General features: G+C 49.2%; 1 protein-coding gene across 5 annotated transcripts in view; it reads right to left on the bottom strand.

Annotated features, from left to right (window-relative positions):
* Fgd3 (FYVE, RhoGEF and PH domain containing 3) overlaps positions 1-20,935 on the bottom strand; it is a 43,059-nt gene extending 22,124 nt beyond the window's left edge. Inside the window, exons 1-8 of one of the 5 annotated variants that reach the window (XM_076837354.2) lie at positions 20,821-20,935; positions 20,193-20,327; positions 15,358-15,499; positions 13,004-13,139; positions 12,003-12,474; positions 4,871-4,960; positions 4,026-4,162; positions 2,333-2,489 (exon numbers count right to left, since the gene is read on the bottom strand). In XM_076837354.2, the coding sequence (XP_076693469.2) occupies positions 2,333-2,489; positions 4,026-4,162; positions 4,871-4,960; positions 12,003-12,440 (822 nt within the window). In that variant the 5' untranslated portion in view covers positions 12,441-12,474; positions 13,004-13,139; positions 15,358-15,499; positions 20,193-20,327; positions 20,821-20,935. Of the gene's footprint in view, positions 1-2,332; positions 2,490-4,025; positions 4,163-4,870; positions 4,961-12,002; positions 12,475-13,003; positions 13,140-15,357; positions 15,500-18,364; positions 18,427-20,192; positions 20,328-20,820 lie in introns of those variants that run through there. The other 4 variants (XM_076837353.2, XM_076837355.2, XM_076837356.2 and 1 more) reach the window with 4 other exon arrangements.
* Between the last annotated feature and the right edge of the window lie 2,604 nt (positions 20,936-23,539).

Below are 23,539 nucleotides of genomic sequence, written 5' to 3'. Positions count from 1 at the left end.
TGTGGCTTACAGAGCAGTGTGACGTCAGTGCAAAATTTCTGGTTTAATCGCTTCGCTGGGGTCACGCAGGAGAACATTCTCATTCACATTTAAGGGAAAAGGCTAACAGTGTCTATATCTCTGTCTTCAAAGACTCAAAAAAAGAGAGGATGATGAACAGGACAAAATGCTACCAGTTTGTAACAGCTTGTCATTTTTGCAACTTTTTTTGTAAATGTTTAAAATTATTTAAAAACAAATGTTTTATTTTAAATATGCCTTGGATTGCACAGAGGGAAATCTCCAGAGGCCATAGGAAACTTGACTGTGATGCTATCCTGTTTTCTCCACTCCAGAGCTTCTCAGCCTTGGCCTCTGGGCATTTGGGTGGGAGACTTTGTGGGCTATCCTGTGCATGGCAGAGCATCCCCGGCTTCCACCCACCAGATGCCAGGAACAACATCAATGTCTATGGACATGGTTTAGGTCCCTGGTGGCGGGGGGCAATGTCATCTGCAGAGAATGGCTGGACCCTGCTAATTCCAAGGGGTGGAGCCTTCCCACAGCCTGCCTGGTTCAGCACCAGAGATCTGCCCAGGTGTGGGAACATGTGACTGTGGGCCATGACTGCCACCAAGTGTCCCCAGGCAGATGTTGCTTGGGAATATGTCTGCCTAAGGTAGATGGGGGACAGCAGCCTGTGCCAGGCTGAGTGTCTGTCTTCATCTCAGGAAGGAGCTGCTTATTGAGCTCCTTGGCGCACACGTGTCGTGGTATGTAGCTGCATGAGTAGTGTCACATCTCCCAGGAAAAAAGCACACTCTCCCAGAGTATCCCTCCCCTCCTCCTGCATTCTGAGACCCAGAGGGGAGACACGGCTGACAGATAACCTGGGGAGCAAACCAAATGAACCCCGATTTTTTTTTCTGTTCTTTCTCAAAATAACAAAGTCAGATCTCGACGGGCCAATGCAAATTTAGACGGAGGTCAGCTTCCTCAATTATGGTGTTAAGATGATGATGACGATGATGACGACAATGTAGGAAGAAGAGAAGGAGGCGGAGGAGGGGAAAGAGAAGAAAAGAAAACGGCAAACTTAAGCATGAGGACAAGGAAGGACACGCAGGCCACGTGCAGGTTGGGCCAGGGAGGAGCGGAGGGGACCCCAGCCATGGTCCCTCTGAATAATCGATGGTACATTGACTTTAAGGGGAACACGCTTCCCGGGAACGAAAGCATGTTGCAATTTGTGTCCTGGAAAGTGGACTTTTGTCCTGGTCTCCTCTGAGGACATAAGAACCACGGCACCTCCACCAGCTGAATGCCCCACCCTCTGAGAAACCCCGCTCAGGATGGGCCTGTCTGCCCCGGAGGCCTGGCTGTCGCTGCGTCTGTGGACAGTGGGAGCTGGGCAGTGATGAGAGTGTCCTGGGGAGCTGCTGTGTCAGCAAAAATGCAGCTGGTTGAGGCTGGACGTGGCAGTTTCGTGGGGACGGCCAGGGTGAGAGCCAGGGAGGAGCCAGCCAGGAAGTACAAGGAGAGGGGTCAAAGGGGAGGGGCCCAGGGAGAGGACATGGTGGTCTTTTCTTGGGCCTGACTCTGCTACTGAGACAGGGGCACTAGAAGACCATGGTGACCTCATGACAGATGGCCTAGGGAAAAGGTATTAGGGGCCACTCCAAATACCCAGTGGTGAGGCGTGTGGTGTGCGTGTGTGTATGCGTGCATGCACACTCAGGGTCACTACTGGTGTTGAGACGAGCAGCTGGCTGTGAACCTGGGTTCTTCCCACACACCACAATCCATCTGGACACTATATTGGTCTCTCTTTTTAAAAAGCTACCTTTTGTACCTGTGTGAACGTAGGTTCTTAAAAACCAAAAATTCTATATGGCCATCCTCACTGTAAAGCTAATAAATCAAAGATTCATGGGCAAAAATAAATCATGACAAGGTGACAGATAAAAGTTGATGTTCTTAACATACAAAAACCTTGTGAATCAGTAAGAAAAAGACCAACACTGCAGGAGACAAGGGCGTTATAAACAGGCTGTTGCTGACAAAGAGAAAGATAATAAGACACCTGCTAAATGCCTGCCCTACACATCGAGGGACGCTTGGAGTCAGAGATAGATCTCTGAATCCAAGTTCTATCAAATAATAATCTGTGCTGCTAAGCCATGATTTATCCATCTGTGAAACGGGAACGACGATTTGTCCCTGGGAGTCAGAGTGAAGCATCTGTAGAGCATCAGGACTCATCCCAATGTTTTACTGATTTTCTCTCTGCTCCAAATGTACCCAGCTGCACGAGCCTCGAGGACGTCTGTGCCCACACCCTGCGGCCACCTACCTGGATGCTGTGGATAACGTCCTTAAACGGCAGCGAGCGCTGGGTCCATGTGCTCACCAGCCCCACCGCCCGGTCAAAGTTCTTGACATACTCGCCATACATCTTCAGGAACGGGGCTAGCTTCTGCAGGATGTCCCCAAGCCGAGGGTTTGTGTCCCTTGGTAGAGGAGTAGGGTCATCAGAGAAGCGGCCTGGGTGGGAGGGGTCTCCCAAGGTTAATGGACATGAACTTCACCCATGAACTGCACAGGGGGATACGGGGCAGGCAAGGGCAACAACCTGAGTCCCTGTGTTGTGTGACGGTGGGCACATTGGTCACCTGCTCTGAGCCTGCTTCCTCCCCTCCACTGTTTGGAGGGTAGAATATAACATATTACTGGACATTGGAGGAGAAGATGTCTATGAAGCACCTCGACCGCTCAGGCTGAGAATTAGAGCCAAAACACAGGAGCACCCTTGGGTGACAGGTCACAGTTTATAAGAGGATCAACTTTACACCTTTTAAGCGAGCAAAGGTTAGAAACGATGGTTCTGTCCAATGCTGACAGTCACCAGGGAGCAGCACTTCGCACTGCATGATCATATGAACTTCCTTCTCCTCTGGATGGGGCTTTGCGAATAAGTCGTGAGAAGTAAAAAAGTATATATTAATAGTCTTTGATTTTGGAGCTCTCTGTTGGGGATTCATTCTAAGTAAATACTTACAAAGAAAGAAAGAAGCCTTAGGCACAAAGGCCTAGCTGTGGTGCTTCTTTGAAAGGATACATGTGGGTTTGATTGAAAGGCCCAGCAACTCAGGGAGGGGAGGGTGGGGAAGTGGTGGGTCCCTTGGACCAGAAAGGGAGAGGAGGAGGCTCCTGTTAGGCCCTCTGTGGCAGGAAAGGGGAATCTGTCTCTCACACGCAAGGACTTTGTCATCAAGGCCCACCCAATCCTGACCACCTTGGGGACACAGTGTAACCTGCTCTGCAGACGACTCTGTCCTGAATATTCACCAAGTGACTCAGCGCCCCCCTGGGCTACAGGTGAAAGAATCCCCAGCCAAGTCCCCTGGTCCTGGGCTCTGGGGACACCAAGAGGAAGCCAGGCTTGTGAAGGAGGTGGACAGCAGGGGCCCTAAGCCAAGCTTTAGGTTTCCCAGAATTTGGGGTGGGGGTGCACATAACAAGGAGAAATGATGGGTTGGGGGGCCTCATCTGTGATGTGTCACTAATGGTGTCTTGTAACCAAGCTGTCCCTTGGCTAAGAACGGGCAGAAGCAACAGAGGGGCAGGATCAGCAGAGGAGGAAGATCTATGATCTACTGTTGATGGGGAGAAAATCTCATTCCTTTTAAAAGCCAAGGTGCAGTGCATGCTAGAAAGGAAAATAAAACCAACTAGCACTATTTGTTCACCATCTTGTGTTTCTGGATATCGAGTCTCATTTAAATTCCATGGATCCCTGTGCCAGGATGACCAGGGGACAAGAGGACCAGAGGAGGCCCCTCATTTTTGTATCATCAGTTTCCTCAAAATTTAAGGCTTGGAGACCCTATGTGGCCCATCAAGGTCACCAGCAAGGAAGAGTGGGGCTGGGATTGGGACCTAGGACCAGGCCAAGAAGGGAGGCACCCAGGCCACCATGAGACAGGCCCCCGCAGGTGCTGCCTGGTTCTTGCACAAGGAGCCAGGGGGCCATGGCTGGTACTCACCACTCCTCCGTGATCCGCCGCTGCAGCTCGGGCAGCAGGAACTGACCATGGAAGCGGTAGATGGAGGAGATGTTAGAGAAGATGCCAGTAGTGACTTCCGAAGGGATCCCCGCTTTAGTCAGCGCGGTGCAGAAAACCTGGGCATGAAGAAGCCCATGTCAACCAGGGAGCACGGACCATGGTGGGCAGTTACCGTGAGAGGCATCTGTCACAGCAGGGGGGGGGGGCTGGGCAGTGTCCCCACCCTGTTTTTCTTAATGAATGCCAGAGTTGTTGTCTTCTTTTGTCATTAAACTGGTTCAATAAATACTCATGGTCTTGACACAAGTTTATTTATAGCTGAGAATTGTGAGCCAGGCAGGGGCAGTCCCTGGGGAAGGAGCAAGTCATCTTCCTGTTCCCCTTCTCACAAGAAATGAAAAGTCAAGATTTCCTTCTCTGGCTTCTGAGATTCAAGCAGAAGCAATGCACCCTGTCAAGTCTTGGTTTCCACGGGCACCTTATTTCCTGTGCTCAGGGGCCCCATGTCACCTCGTGAACTCTGATGGGTGGCACTCCCACCCCAACTTATTTACGCGGAAAAATGCCCAGCAGCCATTTACATACTCAGATCATGCAACCACCAAGAAGAGTCCCAAAGGTGGTTGGGCAGAACCTTTACCCCACAGCCACAGGCATGGAAAGAAAAACGTAGGTTTCTAGACCGGACTTAAATTTTTCAAAGTTTTAGCATTTTTTACTCCAAATGCAATGTTCAATCAATGTAAGGATGAAGAGTTTGTCTCTGAAACTGCCCATAGGAATTCTGCAAGTGGACAAAGCCGGGCCCCTCAGCTGTGGGCTACCTGGTCCAGCAGGTGCAGCCGCCTCACGTAGGTCTCTTCGGTGTGCAGGAGCTCCTGGGCGATGTTGAACAGCTTCTGCGGGTCAGAACCCTGCAAGGGGAAGGAAAGCAGCTGGGTTACCTGCAGTGTGCCAGGATGACCAGGGGACAAGAGGACCAGAGGATGCCACTAGGATTAGGATGCGACGTCAGTTCTCATAGATGCTATTTCCAGGGAGGGCTTCAGGAAAAGCACAATCCTCCCCAAACCAGTCCCCTCCAAACAACTGTACTCCAGAGATGACTCTCCATTCCTGGAGCTTTGACTACAGAAAAGCTGTAGTGACCACAGAAAAATCTATATTGCCGCGTTGGGGATGTAGCCCCGTGGTATAGTGTCTACCCAGCATGTGTGAGGCCCTAGGTTCAATCCTCAGCACTGTAAAGTTATAAAAAATAAAATAAAAAGTAATTGCAGAGCAATATCAGATGGCAGTCTGAGAAGTTGCAGACCCTCCTTCCTCCACAGAAACACAGACTTGACAATAATATACAGACTACCAAACCTCTAGGAGAAATACAAAGGCCAGTTGAAAAGCCACAGCACTCACAATTGTAAAATCAAGAAGGGATTCCAGGGGAAAGTGTAGGAAAGTTGGTGGCATTTGGCATGCCTGTCTTCGTCTATTTGTCCTGCAATAGCAAAATATCTGAGAATGGTAACTTATAAAAAACAGAAATCTATTTCTCACTGTTATGCAGGCTAGAAGTCCAAGATCAAGATCAATAATGAGGTTTGGTGTCAGATGAGGTCACAGTCTCTGTTTCCAAAATGATGACTTTGAAGGCTTGCCCCCACGTGACAGAGGGATGAAAGGTCAAAAGGGGGGTGAATGCTGTGTCCTCAGATATCAGAAGAGCAGAAGAGAATGGCCCCACAAACTTCCTTTTATTTTATTACTTCTTAATTTTTACAGTGCTGAAAATTGAACCCAGGGCCTCAGGTGTGCTCGGCAAGTGCTCTGCACTGAGCTCCAGCCCCTGCCTTCCTCCCTCCCTTTTGTAAGAGCCTTGATTCTATCCACAAAAGCTCTGTCCTCGTTGATTTATTCACTTCCGGAAGGCCCCACTTCTTGGTTCTATCACTGTAGTGATGAAGTTTTAACATGTAGATTTGGGGGGCACATTCAGTCCACAGCAGTGCCCTTTAGTGCTCCTCTCCCTCTGTGGCACAGCAGGGAACAACTGGGAGGCAACCTCCCATACCAGAGGGCCTTCTGCAGGACAAGAATCAAAGAATTAAACACGTGCCCATGGCTCTGGTGTGACTGACGGCTGCCCCAGGGACTGGACTCTGTCTTACCTGAGTGCAGAACTAATGAGATCAGCGCAAGACTTTGAAAGTCACTGAAAACTAAGCCTAACAGTTTGTGAGAGCCTCAGTTCTGCAGGCAGATGCCAAGGCAACAAGAGGTTGGAGGAGGCTGGAGAAGGTTTGAGAGGTTCTAAGACCTCTAACTGGACTGATTAGTGAAGGACTTCTCATTCATAAAGATTGAGAGAGGTAATTGTTTTTTTTAAATGCCCAGATTTCAGCACACACACACACACACACACACACACCCCTCCAAATTACAAGCATACAAAGAAACAGGGAAATATAGCCTAATCAGAGGAATAAAATAAAAACCTCAAACCAACCCTTAAAACCCACAAATTTATGAGCTTCTTGAGAAAAACAAATCAATATATATTTTTATAAAAATTCTTAATGAACTAAAAGGACACAGAAGTAACTAAATAAAACCAGGAAGTGATGCATGAGCAAAATGAAAATATAACAAAGGGATTAAAAATTGTAGAAGAAAAAAGAAAGGACTTAATATCCATCAGATGGACCAACATATCCATGTGGGAACTACAAAGGATAAGAAAGAGAAAAGAGCAGAGAATATTTTGAAGAAATAATGGCTGAAAGTCCCCAAATTTGGAAAAAAAAAATAAACAAATTCAAGAAGCTCAAAGAACTTCAACTAAAATAAATCAAGAAAGAACCTCATGGAACCATATTGTAAGGGGCTGGGGTTGTAGCTCAGTGGTAGAGCGCTTGCCTGGCACGTGTGAGGCACTGGGTTCAATCCTCAGCACCCATAAAAATAAATAAATAAAATGAAGGTATTGTGTCCATCTACAACAGCCCCCCCAAAAAAAATTAAAAAGAAACATATTATAATCAAAACATTCAAAATCAAAGACAGCAAGGAAAAAAGCAATTATTTCATATATAGGGGCTTTCATGAGATTATTAGAGGATTCCCCAGGAAAATTCGCAGGCCAGAAGGGAGTGGGATGATAAATTCAAAACATTGAAAGAGGGCTGGGGCTGTAGCTCAGTAGTAAAGTGCTTGCCTCAAATGTGTGAGGCACTGGGTTTGATCCTCAGCACCACATAAAAATAAATAAAGGTACTCTATGTTCATCTACAACTAAATAAATATTTTTTAAAAAATTGAAAGAGCCAAACATGTTGGTGCACACCTGCAATCCCAGCGACTTGGGAGGTGGAGGCAGAAGGATCAAAAGTCCAAAGCCAGCGTCAGCAACTTAGCAAGACCTAAGCAACTTAGTGAGATCCTGTCTCAAAATAAAAAAATAAAATAAAAAGAGCTGGGGGTGTGGCTCAGTGGTTAAGCACCCCTGGGTTCAATCCCCAATACCAAAAAATAAAAGTGTGAAAGCACAAAAACTTGTCAATTAAGAATATAGCATCAGGGTCTCTGCAGCAGTGGCACAAGAAAGTTTCTTCCATTTTTTGAGAGTATTGGTCAAAAGGGGTGCAGCCGAAACTGTAACTAAAGGAGGCATTATGCTTCCAGAAAAATCTCAAGGAAAAGTATTGCAAGCAACAGTAGTAGCTGTGGGATCAGGCGCTAAAGGAAAGGGTGGAGAGATTCAGCCAGTTAGCGTGAAAGTTGGAGATAAAGTTCTTCTCCCAGAGTACAGAGGCACCAGAGTAGTTCTAGATGACAAGGATTACTTCTTATTTAGAGATGGTGACATTCTTGGAAAGTATGTAGACTGAAACAAATCACTGTTGAAATGGCATTCTATGAAGCTGCCCAGTCCACTGAAGTTCAGAAATCTTTCATCATGTTATTAATTTATGTGTCTCTTTTATAATAAACTGATGATAATCTAATAATAATTTTTAAAAAAGAGAATATGGCATCAGAGCAGGGCATGGTGGCGCACGCCTGTGACCCAGTGTTTTTAGAGGCTGAAGCAGGAGGATTGCGAATTCAAAGCCAGCCTCAGCCACTTATTGAGGCACTAAGCAACTGAGACCTTGCCTCTTAAAAAAAAAAAAAAAAAAAAAAAAAAAAAAAAAAAAAGGGCTGGGGATGTGGCTCAGTGGTTAAGTGGCCCTGGGTTCAATCCCCAGTAGCAGAAAAAAGAAAAGAATATAGCATCAGGCAAAACTGCCTTTAAAAAATAAAAAATAAAAAAAGAAATTAAGACTTTCCCAGATAAAGAAAAGCAAAAGCCAAGGGAGTTCTTTAGCACTCGACCTGCTCTACAAAAAGTGACGAAAGGGTTCCTTCAAGTTGAAATGAAAGGATGACAAACAGCACACGATGATGCAAGGTTCTCTAACACAGGCAAATACATGGATGAGTATGATAATGTAGGACTAGAAAACAATAGCATAGTGAAAATCCACAGATATGTACAAATTAACTAACACTGTTAAACAACCAATAGTTAAAAGAAGAAGTCACAAGATAAATTTTAAAAATGCATTGAAATTAAATGAAATGCCAACATACCTATGAACTGACAGTTGAAAGGGAACTATTTTAGCTGTAAATAGGTACAAATGTTCAAGAAAGATCCTGAAGCAGGGCTGGGTTGTGGCTCAGTGGTAGGAACTCATTTGGCACGTGTGAGGCCCTGGGTTCAATCCTCAGCACCACATAAAAATAAATAAATAAAATAAAGGCATGTGTCCAAAGACACCTAAAAATATAAATATTAAAAAAAAAAAAAGATCCTGAAGCAGTCACCTAACTTTACACTTCAAGAAACTAGAAAAAGAATAGCAAGCTAAACTCAAAGCTAGCTAAAGGAAGGAAATAGTATAGATCAGAACAGTGATAAATGAAACAGAATGCAAAAACAATAGAAAAAAATAGACAAAACCAAGTTGTTTTTTTTAAAAAGGTTAGCAAAATTAAGAAAACTTGAACTAGATTAACTTTATAGAGAGAGATAACTAAAATCAGAAGTGAAAGCGGGAACCCTATAATTGATACCATGGTAGTAAAAAGATCCTGAGAATACCATAACAATCATACACTCTCAAATTGCACCATCTAGAAGAAGAAAATGTTTAGAAACACATAACCTACAAAGACTGAATCATGAAGAAATAGAAAACCTGAGATCAATAATGAGTAAGGACATTAAATCAAAAATTTCCCAAAAAAGTAAAGTCCAAGGCCAGGTGGCGTTACGGGTGAATTCTACAAAATGTTTAAAAAATTATCATTCTCAACGCCTCACCCTACACTTAGGGAGCACCGAAACTCAAAGTGTTAAATGCTTAAGTCTAATTGAGCCTCAAGTATTTTGCTAACCCTAGAACATCCCCTTTTAGTAAATGGGTGGAGATTCGGCCCCGGAGAAATTCCTGTCTGAGAATTGGCTCAACCTCCATGAATCCAGGAGTGCCAGCCCAGCCATCCTGATCCCCTCGTGGTCCCCAGCCCTCCTCCAGTCCCTGTGGGAATGGCAGCTTCACACCTGACCAGGCGACCTCACATGTCCACTGGGATCTGAGCGACCTCGGGGCCAAGAAGAGTGCTGCTGCGTGTGTCCCTAAACTTTTCCTAATACCTTTCCCTTATGACTCTCGGGTTCATAGTGCAGAGCCTGGTGCACTAGCTTGATGTGTCACCCCCTGTGTCACCCCCTGTCCCACACCAGGTCTCCTAACTGGACCCAAGTTGAGTGGGGCAGTGCTGCAGTTGGGAGCTGGAATGTCCCTCAAAGGCTGGTGTGTTAAAGATTTGGTCCCTGGCTGGGTGCTACTGGGAGGAGGTAGAAACTTTGGGGAAGGGAAGTCTTTAGCTCAGTGGGGAAATGGCCTGCAAGGGGATTGGGGGACCCCAGCCCCGTCCTCTTGGTCTCTCTCACTCCCCGGCCATGAGTTGCATGGCTTTGCTTCACGGTGTGATCTTGCCAAGACGGGCCACCAACAGGACAACCAATCATGGACTGAAGCCTCTAAAATTGTGAGCAGCCAAAATAAAGCTTTTCTCTTTGTAAGTTGATTTTCTCAGGTATTTGTAGTGATGGAGGTTGACTAAAACAAGGGACAAGGCCCAGGGTCCTGGGCTCCTGGACCAATACTAGCCCCAAGGACCTGGTTCATGGTGAATGCTTATTCTTTTTTTTTTTTTTTTTTTTTTTAGTACTGGGGATTGAACTCAGGGGCACTCAACCTCTGAGCCACACCCGCAGCCCTATATTATATTTTATTTAGAGACAGGGTCTCACTGAGTTGCTTAGCACCTCGTTGTTGCTGAGGCTGGCTTTGAACTCCTGATCCTCTTGCCTCAGCCTCCTAAGTCACTGGAAGTACAGGTATGTGCCACCATGTCCAGCGAACAGTTATTCTTACGGTTAATGGAAGCACTGGAGACTTTCCTTTTTTTCCTGGTACTGGGGATTGAAACCAGGGGTGAATAACCACTGAGCCACACCCCTAGTCCTTTTTATTATTTATTCTTATTTTGAGACAGAGTCTCACTAAGTTACTTAGGGCCTCACTAAGTTGCTGAGGCTAGCCTCCAACTTGTGATCCTCCTGCCTCAGCCTCCCAAGCCACCTGGAGTCTTTCTATTATGAATACTGAGACCTGGGCCTTCCCCAGACCCAGTGGGCAGGCCTGGGGGTCTGCAGTTTTCCCAGCCCCCAGGAGGCTGAGTCAATTGGCCCAGGCTGGGCTGGAGCACACTTTGAGAGTCTTAGGTGGTATGACCTGTATTAGCTGCACCCCTTCTTTTCTGTATTCTAAGTCTTTCTGATCCTGCAGCGGCTGACCCCTGTCCCCACTCCTGCACTGGTCAATTCCTAGAGATAGTAAAGAACTCACCTTCTACCACACCTTACAAATGCAAACCAACCAACTCCAGTCCACACCATCACCTCCTTTGGGAGGATCTCACTCTGGGCTACTACCCACCGGTGCTCATCACTCCAGGGCCAGATACCAGAGAACCAGCGAGAGCCTTCTGCCCCAAAGCCTGCTGAAGTTCTCCAAGCGAGGAATCCTGCACCTGCTCACCACGGCAAGGCTACTGCCCACAGTTCTTCCTCGCGCTCTGTCTCTAACTGGCCCTCGGGCTGCCCATGTGGCCCCTATGGCATGCTGTGCCCCTTTCTGCTGGGAACTATGGTCACCAAACTATGTTTTTACTGGCAGCTGTCTCCTGATCTTGGGATTGAACTCGGGGGCACCCAACCACGGAGCCACATCCCCACCTGAAGAGTAACAACCGTATGAACACAGGGCCCGGCCTTCCCTCTGCAGAGCTGGCTCACAGTGGCCTAGGCACAGCTAGCTGCCTTTCACCTGCCAAGCCCACACAGTTAGCAGCAAAACTGCTACCAGAGTCAGCAGGCCCCACCCGGCCAAATGCCTCCTGGACCTGGTCATTTGGCAGCTTGCCCTCATCTCTAGGAGCACAGGGCACTCAGCCTCAGCCATGCCCTGTGGGTGACCCTGGGGAAACACTATGCTCCCTGTGCCTCAGTTTCCCCTTTTAGAAAATGGGTGGCGCTCCTCCTGCCTTCCTTGAGGCTCGCATCTGTGAGTGGCACCGCCGGTAAGATTGACCGTCACCCCTTCCTAGGGTGGGGGATGCCCCACCAGGCAGCATGGGAGTTGAGGCTCAAGGTCAAGGTCGCTGCCCAAGGTTTCAGGTGGGGCTGGCCTGGCTATTCCCAGCAGCCCCCACCCCAGGAACCTCCCCTTGCACGTGTGCTTCTTATCTGGAAACCAGGCACAGATGTCATAGACCACAGATCTCGAACCCTGCCCAAGGAGGGCCCCCACAGACCGTACCTGAGATGGAGGAAGAGAGGCCTACCTGGGCCAGGCCGGTGTCCTCCTCAGCTCTTGCAGGGCTCTTCCCAGGGTCAGGCTCCTCACCCACGTCACTGTCAGCCTCCTCCTGGGGGCTGTCCTGCAGCGCCTGGCTGTCCACCCCAGTCTCAGAGTGCAGCCCCGACATCGTAGGCCCCGGGGGGACCTCAGTGCCCTCCTCACAGGGGAAGCTCTCACAGGTCATGCTGGAGGACGGGCTGTCAATCCCACTGTCCCGGTTGGGGATCTTCATGATGCTCCTGGGCTCCCCCGAGGGGCAGGTGTCTGCAGTGCCATCTCCTGCTGCAGCCCGGCTGTCGGGATCCCCTTGGTGGGTGCCAATTCCAATAGGAAGCTCTCGAAGCTTCCCCAGGGAGGAGCTGCCAGGCCCAGCATTGGTGACAGCTTCTGGGGACATTGAGGATCCCTCACCTGATTCCATCCTTGAAGCAGAGCTCAGTGGGCTCTGTGGGAAGCTGCCAGGGAGAAATGAACCCAGCTCAGGGGAGCCCCTGAAGGCAGCCCCAAGACAAAGTCAGGTAGGGCTGCATTCGCAATGTCGACACCCTGGTGGACTTCAGCGGGGTCCTGTCTGAGAACGGCACATGGAAAACATGTTATTTTAAAATCATGTTCTTCTACATTAAAAAACAAAGCCATGCTCCAGGGTAGCTGTGGAGTTCCTGTGAGATGAGGCCATCCCATGCTCAGTAAGTTCCAAACAACCACGGCCAGAGCACAAGCGCAGCAGCTTCCGTTCATAAAGCACTTTTGTGTCTGTAGTATTTTGGGAGCTGATGATACTCCCAGGAGACGAGGCTGGGCTCCCCAGCGCCTTCACCTCCTCCCTCTGGCCATTAGCATCACCTGCTGCACAGTGAGGAGCAACCTGCCCAGCCCTGACCTCCCACTGCCTCCCAGGGGGAGGGCCAGGTGAGAGGTGGGAAGGTGGGTCTTGCCCCAGGATATGGGCTGAGGCCTTTGCCTCAGGTGATGGTCACTTACCTCTTAGCTAATGCCACTGAGGTTTGACAGGCGAGTGTCTGCTTCCTGTTGGGTTCTGGGGTTGGCCGGCAGAGGCTGGACAATTTGATGGAAATCTCCTGCCTAGCAGGTTTGAACTGGAGCCATTTGGGACCTACTGGAAAAGCAGCAGAGGAGAATGGAAACCGTCTCCTCCAGCTGGCACATGGAGCAGCCCCAAGATCCAGTTCTAAAAGCAGCGGGTGGAGAAGGGCAGCTCAGGCCCCTCCCGGAGCAGCAGACCCCCAGGCAGGGCACAAGTGTCTTCGAGATGGACGCAGGACACGGCAAAGCCCATCCTTGACCTCTATGGCCACACGCATTGCAGAGAAGGGCAGGGTGGCACCAGCGGCCACACCCCATGCAAGGGCAGTGCCCTGCAACCAGGAAGGACAGATCACCTTAAATATGCAGGAAGTGCCCAGAATGAGGAGAGCCAAGGGCACCACCTGGCCCCTCCCCAGCCCACACTCCTACCTCACCTGGACACCCTCCGGGACACAGGTATATAGCCATTCCCCTGTACACTCACACACACACACACACACACACATTCACAAAGTAGCTCCTATACTCCCACTGACATGCACACCGTAGCTACCTTGATCACAAACACATTCACACAGTAAGGCGCACACACGTTAGCTCTCTCACCTGCCCACATTGACACACAGACTCACATACACTCACACTCAGATATTCTTCTTCCAGAAGCTTCTTTATGTGCTTCCTGCCTCACTGCTAAGCACAATAAATGGTGATCAGTGCAGAAACTGGCTCCTCCGGGTACAGGCTGTCTTCCCTGAGCCGGCACCTGGTGGCCTCACCACCCAGAGAGCACAGCACACAGCCCACTGCGGGACCAGCTCCTGTGGGCGTCCCCTGTGACTATAGGAGCCAATGGGTGCCTGCAAAGCTCCTCCCCACCCACACAAGCTCCTGAAAATTTACTTTCCTGTGGTAAGACTACCTCTGAGTGGACCTTTCTTCAAGTGACTTCAGGTGGACATTTATCATTGGCTACTGCCACATTCTTAGCTAGCTTAATGGACAGAAATATTAAGATTTCCCAACAGAAAATACGTGTTTTGCTGCATTCTTCTCATAGCATGGGAGATAAACCCAAGTTTCCAGAAGTCAGACATGACACTGAGATAAAAGTACACGGATGGAATGTGGGCTGTGCCCAGCCCTGGTGTCCGAGAGGCAGCTGTCTGGCAGGGCAGAGGCTGCTTCAACCCCAACTCAGAGGAATCATGCTTCTGGTCAAGGTGGAACAACAGAAACCAGATTTATTCTCACCTGAAACAGCAGGACATGAACAAGACTCGGTAAGCCAGTCAGCAAAGCCCCGTGACCCCTGAGAGGAGGGATCAAAAGGGACAAGCCTCCCTGTGGCTCCCACTCACTGTCTGCAGACCGTGCTGGGCTGAGGAGTGGGGACGGGGATTCTCCAAGTTGAGGAGACAGAGTGGGAGTCTGGGAGAACAAGGTGACTGGGGCTTACAGAACAGAGCCCTGGAGAGGAGAGAGCCACTCAGAGAAAGAACCTGGAGATGTGAAGGGGGTGCTTCAAGGACTGTTCAGCATGTCGATGTGAGGAAACAAGAGAGGCTAGAGAAAGAATGGCCTGAAAGATCAATCCCTGAAGCTCACACGGGGCAAAGCAATCCCTCTTCCTACCAGCCAGTCTTGAAAGTCCAAGGTTGACTCACAGACTTGCATACACTCACACTCAGATATTCTTCTTCCAGGGCGTTAGGGCCAGAACTCAGGAGGGACCTGCCCTCAGAGTGGGGGTTAACCCTACAGTACCCATTGTTCTGATCTCACCTAACAAATCTCAACAGGAAGGCCAAACTGTTAACCACTTGGCTGCATCCCTAAAGAGAGCTCAAAAACACTCAAATAATTTGAAAACAAAACTCAGCTCCCAGCAAAAGAAGTCGCAATGTCTAGAATCCAATCAATAATTACTAGACACACAAGGAGACTATACAACCCATAATAAGGGGAAAAAAACAAACAAAACAAAACTCCATCAATTGAAACTGACCATAACGGACACAGACGTTGGAGATAGCAGACAGGAACATATAGACATGGATTATGTCTGTATTTGAATGATGGTGACAGAGTGGTCACTGCAAGTCACTGTGATCCTGCTCAGCTTTTCCTGACTTAGTTTGGTGGCTTTACGTTTAAACCCCAGCAAGACCATATCAGCAGTGAGCAAGGCACAGGGATCCCTGACCACACCAGGTAAGATGATTGAGGGCCAGCCAAATCAACACCTCCTCATGGCCTGGAGGTGCCCACAAGCACTGAATACTCACCTCGGGGTCTCAGCCTGGCAAGTGTTTGGGTCGTCACTGGTGAAACTGGGGTTCTCTGTCTTCACTGCTGAGAACACAGCGGGGAGCCTCATGCCTTGGAATTGGGGTGGGGGTCAGAACAGGAAAGAGGTACCAGGGTAAGCTGGGTGGAGAGAAAAGGAGATAAAGGTGTATCTGCCTCTGTTCAGATGCCTCAGTCAGATATCACAAATCCAGGTCACACTACCACCTCTAAAAGTGACTTGTATTATTTAGAACTGTGTGAATCTGCTCTAGTTTGGGTTTTAAATCTCTCTCAAGTGTCCATGTGCTAAAGGCTTGGTCACCAGCCTGTGGTGCTACTGGGAGGTGGTAGAAGCTTCTGGAGGCAGGGTAGGAGTTAGCTCACTGGGAGTCTGTCCTGGAAGGGGATATTGGGATCCCAGCCTTTTCTAGTCTCTCTTTTTAATTTCTGGTTGCCATGAAATGAATAGGCCTCTTCCACTAATGTGCTATGCCACCATTGACCCAAAGCAATAAGGCCAAGTGATCATGGACTGAAACCTTGGAAACCATGAGCCCCCCAAAAAAACCTTTCCTCCTTGTAAGTTGATTTATCTCAGGTATTTGTAACAGCAATGAAAAGCTGACTAACACAAATGGATAAGCAAAATGCAGACTATCCATACAATGGTATGGTATTCAGACTTAGGGAAGGAGGCTGGGACATATGCGACAACATGGATGAGTCTTGAGGTCATTATTCTGACTGAAATAAGCCAGACACAAAGGACAAATTATTTTTATTAGTAGTAGTAGTATAATTATTATTAGTATTATTCTACTAATCTGAGCTTATGTGGGAAGGGAGGAGTTCTGCAGGTACCCATTGGCTCCTATAGCCACAGGGGACACCGCTGGAGCTGGCCCCACACTGGGCTGTGTGCTGTGCTCTCTGATTTTGGGGGGAGTTCACGTTCCTGGGACCAAGGACACCTCATTGGGTGACAAACCCAGAGGGAGAAGAAAGGGGAGGAATAGAGAGCCCTGTCCATTCAGGAGGGTCAGTCAAGCTCCCCAGAGGCTCCAGGCAACCCTAGCTCATAGGTGGTCCTGCCTGGACTTTCCCCTGCTCTGACCCCAGGCCCATCTTCTGGGCTCTCCCTGGGGACATGACAGCTCCTCATCCCCCCACACTGAATATGGCATGGCCAACCTCAATATATTGTTTCATCTTGAAGGCAACATAACCATTATTGGCCCCAAGACTTTGCATTTAGCATGACCCTATTTCTACCCTTTACTGTCCAGACAACCAGGTTCAAACTCAGTGTCCCCCAGCCTTAGTCTCCTAAAGCATCTCCAGGCCTCTGTCACAAGCAGAGAACTTGGTAAAATCAAGCAACTGGTCCAGAAATAATGATTTTTGCCTGAGGTTGGAAGAGCAGAAACTCAGGGATAGTAAGCCCAGGAATGCATGGAGGTCGACACATGGAAATGTAGCAAACAGTTCTAGCATACCACAGGGTTGCTGTGTCCAGGAAACCAAAAGCAGTACCATTTTTACTTATATGTTTACTTAGTACTTTTTGTTTGCTTTCTATTTTTATTTTCTCTATAAATTTTCTACTTTATTTATTTATACTTTATATTTATTTCCTATATTTAGTCTCTATTTTGATTTCTTTCATTGAGAAGGAACATAAATACCAACATTACAGTCATGAATGAAATATTGCTGTTCATTGTCATACATTTAAAAAAAAATGAGAAAAATTAAGATTCAACCTTTAAAACAGAATAAGATTCCTTCCCTGTGTGAGTAGCTAGATATATGGTAAAGCAAGTAGAACCTCAGGATGGACACACAGCTGTTCCCTGAAAAATTATTTGAGGGAACATATTTGGCTATATATTTGAAAATTTTCATAATAAATATTGGAACAAACAATTTACCCTGCAGCCCCCAAGATCTTTAGTCGCCCTCGTGAGGGAGGAGAGATTCTGGATTCCATTCTTTCCACACATTCAGGCAGCTTCTCCCAATGAACACCCTGGGCTCCTGACATCATTCTACTTGTGATAATGCTTGATAATTCCCATTTTAAAAAAGTAAATGAATAATCCCAGCAACTCAGGAGGCTGAGGCATGAGGATCTTCAGTTCAAAACCAGCCTCAGCAACTTAGAGGGGCCCTAAGCAACTTATGAGACCCTGTCTCAAAATAAAAAAATAAAAAGGGCTGGGGATGTAGCTCAGCGGTAAAGCATCCCTGGGTTTAATCCTTGCTATCAAAAAAAAAAAGTAAATGAAACAAGACAAAAAAACAAGAACTTCTTGGCAGCCTCCAAGCTAAACCAAAATTCTCAACACATGTGTCCCCTTTGACCTCTCCTTCCACCCACCTCCCTGGAACCAGCTCTCTTCCAGAAGCCCCATCCCATGCATCGTACCACTTCAAGGACCAGCACCCTCACTCCCTGTTTTATCCAGCTCTCTGCTCCCGACAGGCCCTCCCTGGAGAAGACACCCCTCCACCCTCACCTGTCCTGCTCTCCCTCAGAGCATCTCTTTCCCCCACTGGTTCCCCCTCATCCTCCTCCTCCCTCTCGGGATATAAGGGACATGGGAAGAGCCTGATCTCCTTCATGCAGCCCTAGGCCTGGTACACAGGACTCCATATTTGGGGGGAATAAATAAATGCATTAATTTGAACTGGCAGAGCAAGGAGTTTTTATATCCCTTCTAAAACGTTCTTTCCCTTAAACAAAACATGTTTCGACTGAGTCCACTTTTCAAAATAGCAAAATCCAAGTTGAGATCACGAAAGGCCCCATTCCACCTCAGAGCCGTCCTGGCTAGGTCAGGTCATCACATCATCTTATCAACACACAGTGACCCGTCAGGCCACAGCTGAGACAGGGAGGTCCAGATGGCCAACTCCCCTCACCAAGTCCCAGGTACAACGTGTAAGAACTAAATGTGGAAACCGCCCCCCCCCCCCCCCCCGCTCCGCAACAGAACCTACCTAGATTTAAAAGGTCCATCGTCAGACAGAACACGGGGTCTAATAGACCAGACCCCCCAACTTCACAGGATGTAAGTGATCTAGTCATCCCACTTCACAGATCTGAGAGTCCAGTTGTCCCTCACTGGACAGGCAGGGGGAAGAGCATTGCAGACAGCGGGGAAGGCAGGAAGATTGAGCAAGCCAGGGGATGTGGGCTGCTATTGAGGTGTTGGAGGAGGGGGGGCAAAGAGGGAGGGGGAGGGGCAGAGGCTGGTGGGGCCAGGACAGCTCTTGACAGCCTGCAACAAGACGACCCAGTTGGTAAGATGAGTTCCATTCTGATTTTTTTTTTAAAGATTGTAGGATGCAGGGAGGATCCATTTGTGGGGGCCTGGAAGCCACACAGACAGTCGGTTGATGGTTATGGAGGATGCTGTCCTAGCACCTGAGTCAGGGAACCCAAGGAAGAGCAGGGCACAGTTAGGCCAAGTATCCCCCTCTGCAGAGCTGGAGGTGCCGTGTGCACAGGGACATGTCACCAGACTGCAGTAGGCTTGTCCCCAGACTGTCATATGGCTGCCCCCACTTCACACAGGGTCTTTCCCCACCCTATTCTTCGCTGCCAGCAAAGACACATCCATGGCTGGCAGTGGCCCATTTCCCCCACTGGATACTGACTCCCTCGTCACCTACCAGGACCCATAAATATCTGCAGAACGGAGGATCTAGTGACCAGAAGAAGATGATGGCAGTGAATGAAGGGCCCCTCATCTCCTGTCTCCTTCCTAGGCTGGCGTGGCCCCTGCTCACTGCCAGTCACCCTGTGCAGGGACAGGCAGGGACAGGCTGTCTCTGAAGTGGCCGGCTCTGGGCTTTCTTTTGTCCTTGTTCATTGTTTTTGACACACGCTCAGCCCTGAGCCTCCTTGTAGCTGCAGAACACTCCACAAACCCTGTCTCCTCTGGGTTTCACATCTGCCCAGTGCTGTCCTGGACTCCTTCGGCCGCTCCTTTTACTATGGAGCCTCAGTTTCCCCTTCTGTAAATGGGGATCGTGATAGGCCCACCTGGGGCAGGTAGGGAGAGGTGCTGTGGGAGCTCCAAGCACAGGTTCAGAGATTCCTGAGGTTATCATTCTAGCCCATGAGCCACTCTTTAGAGCACAGGGCAGAAAAGCCAGACCCAACCTTACACCCTCCCACTGCGAGGAGGCTTCTCAGAACCAGGCTACTTCGGCTCTAACCTCAAAGAACAACAAGCTCCAGGCCTCTGTGTGCAAAGGTCACAGTCCAGTGTGGCTCTGAGGGGCCCTTCACCTTGAGAGGTGCTGGTCTCTATGCAGAGGCGACAGTCCCCTCCAAGACCGGAACCTAGGCCTCAGCCCTGGTAACAGCCCATCTGGGACAAACCACTTCCTCCCCTCCACACTGCGGCCAGCCCCACCCAGCCCCCAGCCTGCTGAATGTGTTGTCCTCTCTGAAAATTTGTGTGGGGACCCAGACAGTGAACTCAGAGACTAGGGGGCCGGGGGGCAAGCTGTCAGAGTGCTCTGTGTCCATTTCCTCTTTTGTTAAAAAGGCTTCCCACAGCCCCTCTGGGCGCTGGGAAGGGCCAATCTGAACAGCCTCAGAGCTGCCCCCATCTTGAACCTCAGATTCCACTTAAGAGACAAGGAAATCGAAGCAGAGTGGGATTTGCCCCAAGTCACAGTGCGAGAGACGGCTCTGGTGGAGTTTCTTATCCCTGCCATTGCCTGGGCCTGGCTCCCCAGCCCCGGTGGGGTCTCAGAAATCCCCAGGCCCTCCTTTCTGTCCCTCTTCAGATGCTCATTCCCCCACAGCACTTACCAACCTCAGGAAAAATGGAAATGATATGGTCGTCTCCAATAATAAGGACCCCGCTCTGCCAGCTCCATAGATCCCAGAGGCCCGTGATCCCGATCCCGGAAGTTGCCCTGGACTCTTCCTTAGGCATTGTTCTCTCTGCACAATGTGAACAACTACTGTGCCACCAAGTTGGGCTGCTACTGCTGTTGTTGCTGCTGCTGCTGCTATGGCCCTGCCCTTGAGCTGCCTGCCCCAGGCTGCCCAGGCCCAGCTAGGGGTCCCGAGGAGGCCTTGGTGGACTCAGTCCTCCTTCCTGGTAGAGCCTCCTAGAAGAGCCATGTCTGTTAATGTCTAAACCATGAACTGCAGAGGAAGCTTCTGGAGCTACCTTAAATAGGAAGGCCTGCATCTGGGGCTGCCTTCCCAGGCTTTGCCCCCAGGCCTGGGTGACACAAGAGGCACCTAGGCTGTGATCCTACTGCCTGAGGCACCACTCAGCAACACGGAGTAGCTTCCTGCCTTGAAAACATCCGCCTCCCTCGAATGGCTCTTGCTTTGCTCCAAATGCCTCCACCACCCCAAAGTCTCCCTCACAAAACCAGACAGTCTTAGGGCTCAGCGAAGATCCCCGGAGCCAATCCCCACTCACCACTCGCTATTCTCCCAGGTAAGCGTCTCTTCCTCTCGGGCTGAACTTCATGCAGTAGCAAAGCCCGACTTCCTCTTTCTAATTTTCACAACACAGGGTCACAAAATGATGGCGTGTTTGCGTTTCCGTATCATTACACAGCATGAGAAGAGCTGGGCTTGGTGGTTCCGGAGAGCCCTCTTTGCTGGGTGGTGGGGGCGCAATCCTCAGCCACAGCTGCACCCACCCACTGGTTAAAATGTACCAGGCTGCTGTGAGGGGCCCTAAGAGTTCTGGGCAAGGACCACCACCACTCTCCTGCCTCTGCCTTTGCAGCCACAGATGTCTCTGGGGAGGAGGAGCCCAGCAGGGTTGGCCCAGAAGCCCTGGCAGAGCCTTCCAGAGCTTTATGGGTGGAAAAAATGAAATGGCCACAGAAGATTGGAAAATAGGGAAGCCCTGCTTCAGACAGCTTATTTCAAGGTGCTACCAGGGGACCTAGACAGAGCCCTTATCTAGACTCCAAGAGGCTCCCTTGTTGTCTTAGGGAGAGAATCAACAGAAAATAAAACAGGGGTGCTGAAAGACTGCAAAGTCTGACTCGGTTGTACTAATGCCCTATTCATGCAGCTCTAAATTCTTTTTTTTTTTTTTTAAGCAATTTCCCTGGGTCTTAGTCTCCTTATTGTCAGATGGGGGTGATCACATAGGCCCTTGCAGGGGTATTGGGAGGGGCGTCACATGAGCTACCAACCTCAGTGCACCTGTGGCAGCGCCTTGTACCAGGGAAATGTCATGTGGGTGTGTGACAAATAAAACCAAGCTACAACCACAGAAGGCACAAAGGGACCTGTGAAAGGGGTGATGTCTGCAATCCATAGTGACTTCCTGGAACATTTCAACAGAGTATGAAATAGAGGGGTGCTTCGTGAGTTCCCCAATGATGTCCACTGTGGCTGGAAATGGGGTCTCGTACCCACAACTCAACTCCTCCAAATGTTTACCAGTATTTTTGTTGGGATGAGGATGCTGGGAGATGCCACCCATTTCACTCTCTCAGGTCATCTTCCTCTTAACCCCAGAGAATTGGAAGAATGCTCTAGAGATGCAAGATGGAGCATGCATTCATTCCCCTCGACAAATGTGCAGTGATGGTCCTGTATGTCCACCCTGGAGATGGAGGTGATGCAGAGCTTGTCCCCAGGTTCTGTCTGACTCTGCTGGGCTCCCATCTGAGGATGCAGAGCTGCTGTGACCAGCAGCCATAAGCACAGGTGGCTGGAGAATCTCAAAGGCTCAAGCCCTGGCTCACAGGTGGTATGGCCTTTTATACATCAGAGCCTCATTTCTTTCTTCATTATATGGGCAAAACACAGGACATAGGTGTTGGAATTGTTGTGAGGAATGACAGCTTGGCCCATGGCATTCTTTGACAGGTGCTCAAGGAATCTCAGCAGTTGTCATCTGAGTCACCGTTGCTGAACTTCCCAGTGTCCAGGCCCTGAAGTCTTGGCTTCCATGCCCCAAGGGGACAACCCCCACACCAGGATGCAGCCCTGGACCATCCAGACACTTCCAACCAAGCCAGGAAGGATAGAGTCTGCCACCACTGCTCAGCTGCCCTCTGCTGATATATCCCAAGCCAGGAGGCTGGTGGTGGGATCTTATCAGGACCAGAGAGCAAGGTCAGGGCTCACCAAGAGTACAGAAGTGACTTAAGGAAGTCAGAAGGAACACTGTAACAGAGTGGCAGGCCATGTGTGAAAACCCACAGGGTGAAGGACAAAAAAGGGAGTATGGGGTGTTGGGGAATCCATGGCTTAAAAGCAGAACTGAGGCCAAGTGTCCTCTTGTTCCTAAATAGGGGTGAGGGGAGGAAATGGAGCCTCTATCTGGGGGTGGCACCATCTTAAAAAAATCATTGTGGGTGGACCAGCAGTTGCCACATCCTGATAGCTACACCCTGTGTAGCCCTTCCCAATGTGAACAGGACTGACTCATGGACACTAGTGTCCAATGGGACCTGCAGAAGTAACAAAGGTGACTTCCAAGACCAGGTAATACATAACACTGCAGCTTCTGCGGGGGTGGGGATGGGGTGGAGGCCAGCTACCATGCCAGGAGGACGCCCAAGCAGCCCTGAGGAGAGGCTCACATGGGAAGAGCTGAGGCCCCAGCCAAGAGCCAGCACCAACTTGCCATGAATGAGTGAATCACTTTGGACACGGACCTTTAATCCCGGTCAGGCCTTCAGATGAGACCACAGCCCCAGCCACCACTGGACGGCAGCCTCATGAGATCCAGAGCCAGAACCAAGCTGCACTCAGATTTCTGGCCCACCGAACTAAAGAGAGTTAATAATCAATTACTACTGTTTTAAACCAATATATTTTGAGTAATCTGTAAGACAGCAATAGTTAAGCAACACAATATTTTCGTCAGGAAGAGCAAAGGGGAGATGACCTGGGGTTGGAAGAGGGAAGATTCAGCTCATAGAAGAGAAGCACCCACCAGGAAGAACAGCACACATTCTGATTTCTCTCATTATTTCATTCATGTCCCAATGGTCCCACTGGGTCCTTAACCCTGAATGGATGCTAGTGACCACAGAAGACTCCCGAGAGCCACAGTGAAGATCTGTTCATGCTGTGCGGTTTCCAGGGCCCTGAATAACTCTGTGGAGGTGGAGACTCTTCAGAGGAGTGTCGTGTGCTCCCTCAACCTCAGAGACACACTCATC

The sequence above is a fragment of the Callospermophilus lateralis genome, chromosome 17 (genome assembly GCF_048772815.1).
Source record: "Callospermophilus lateralis isolate mCalLat2 chromosome 17, mCalLat2.hap1, whole genome shotgun sequence".
NCBI lineage: Eukaryota > Metazoa > Chordata > Mammalia > Rodentia > Sciuridae > Callospermophilus > Callospermophilus lateralis.
Note: the sequence above shows the minus strand (reverse complement) of the source record. Positions and strands in the feature narration are given on the sequence as shown.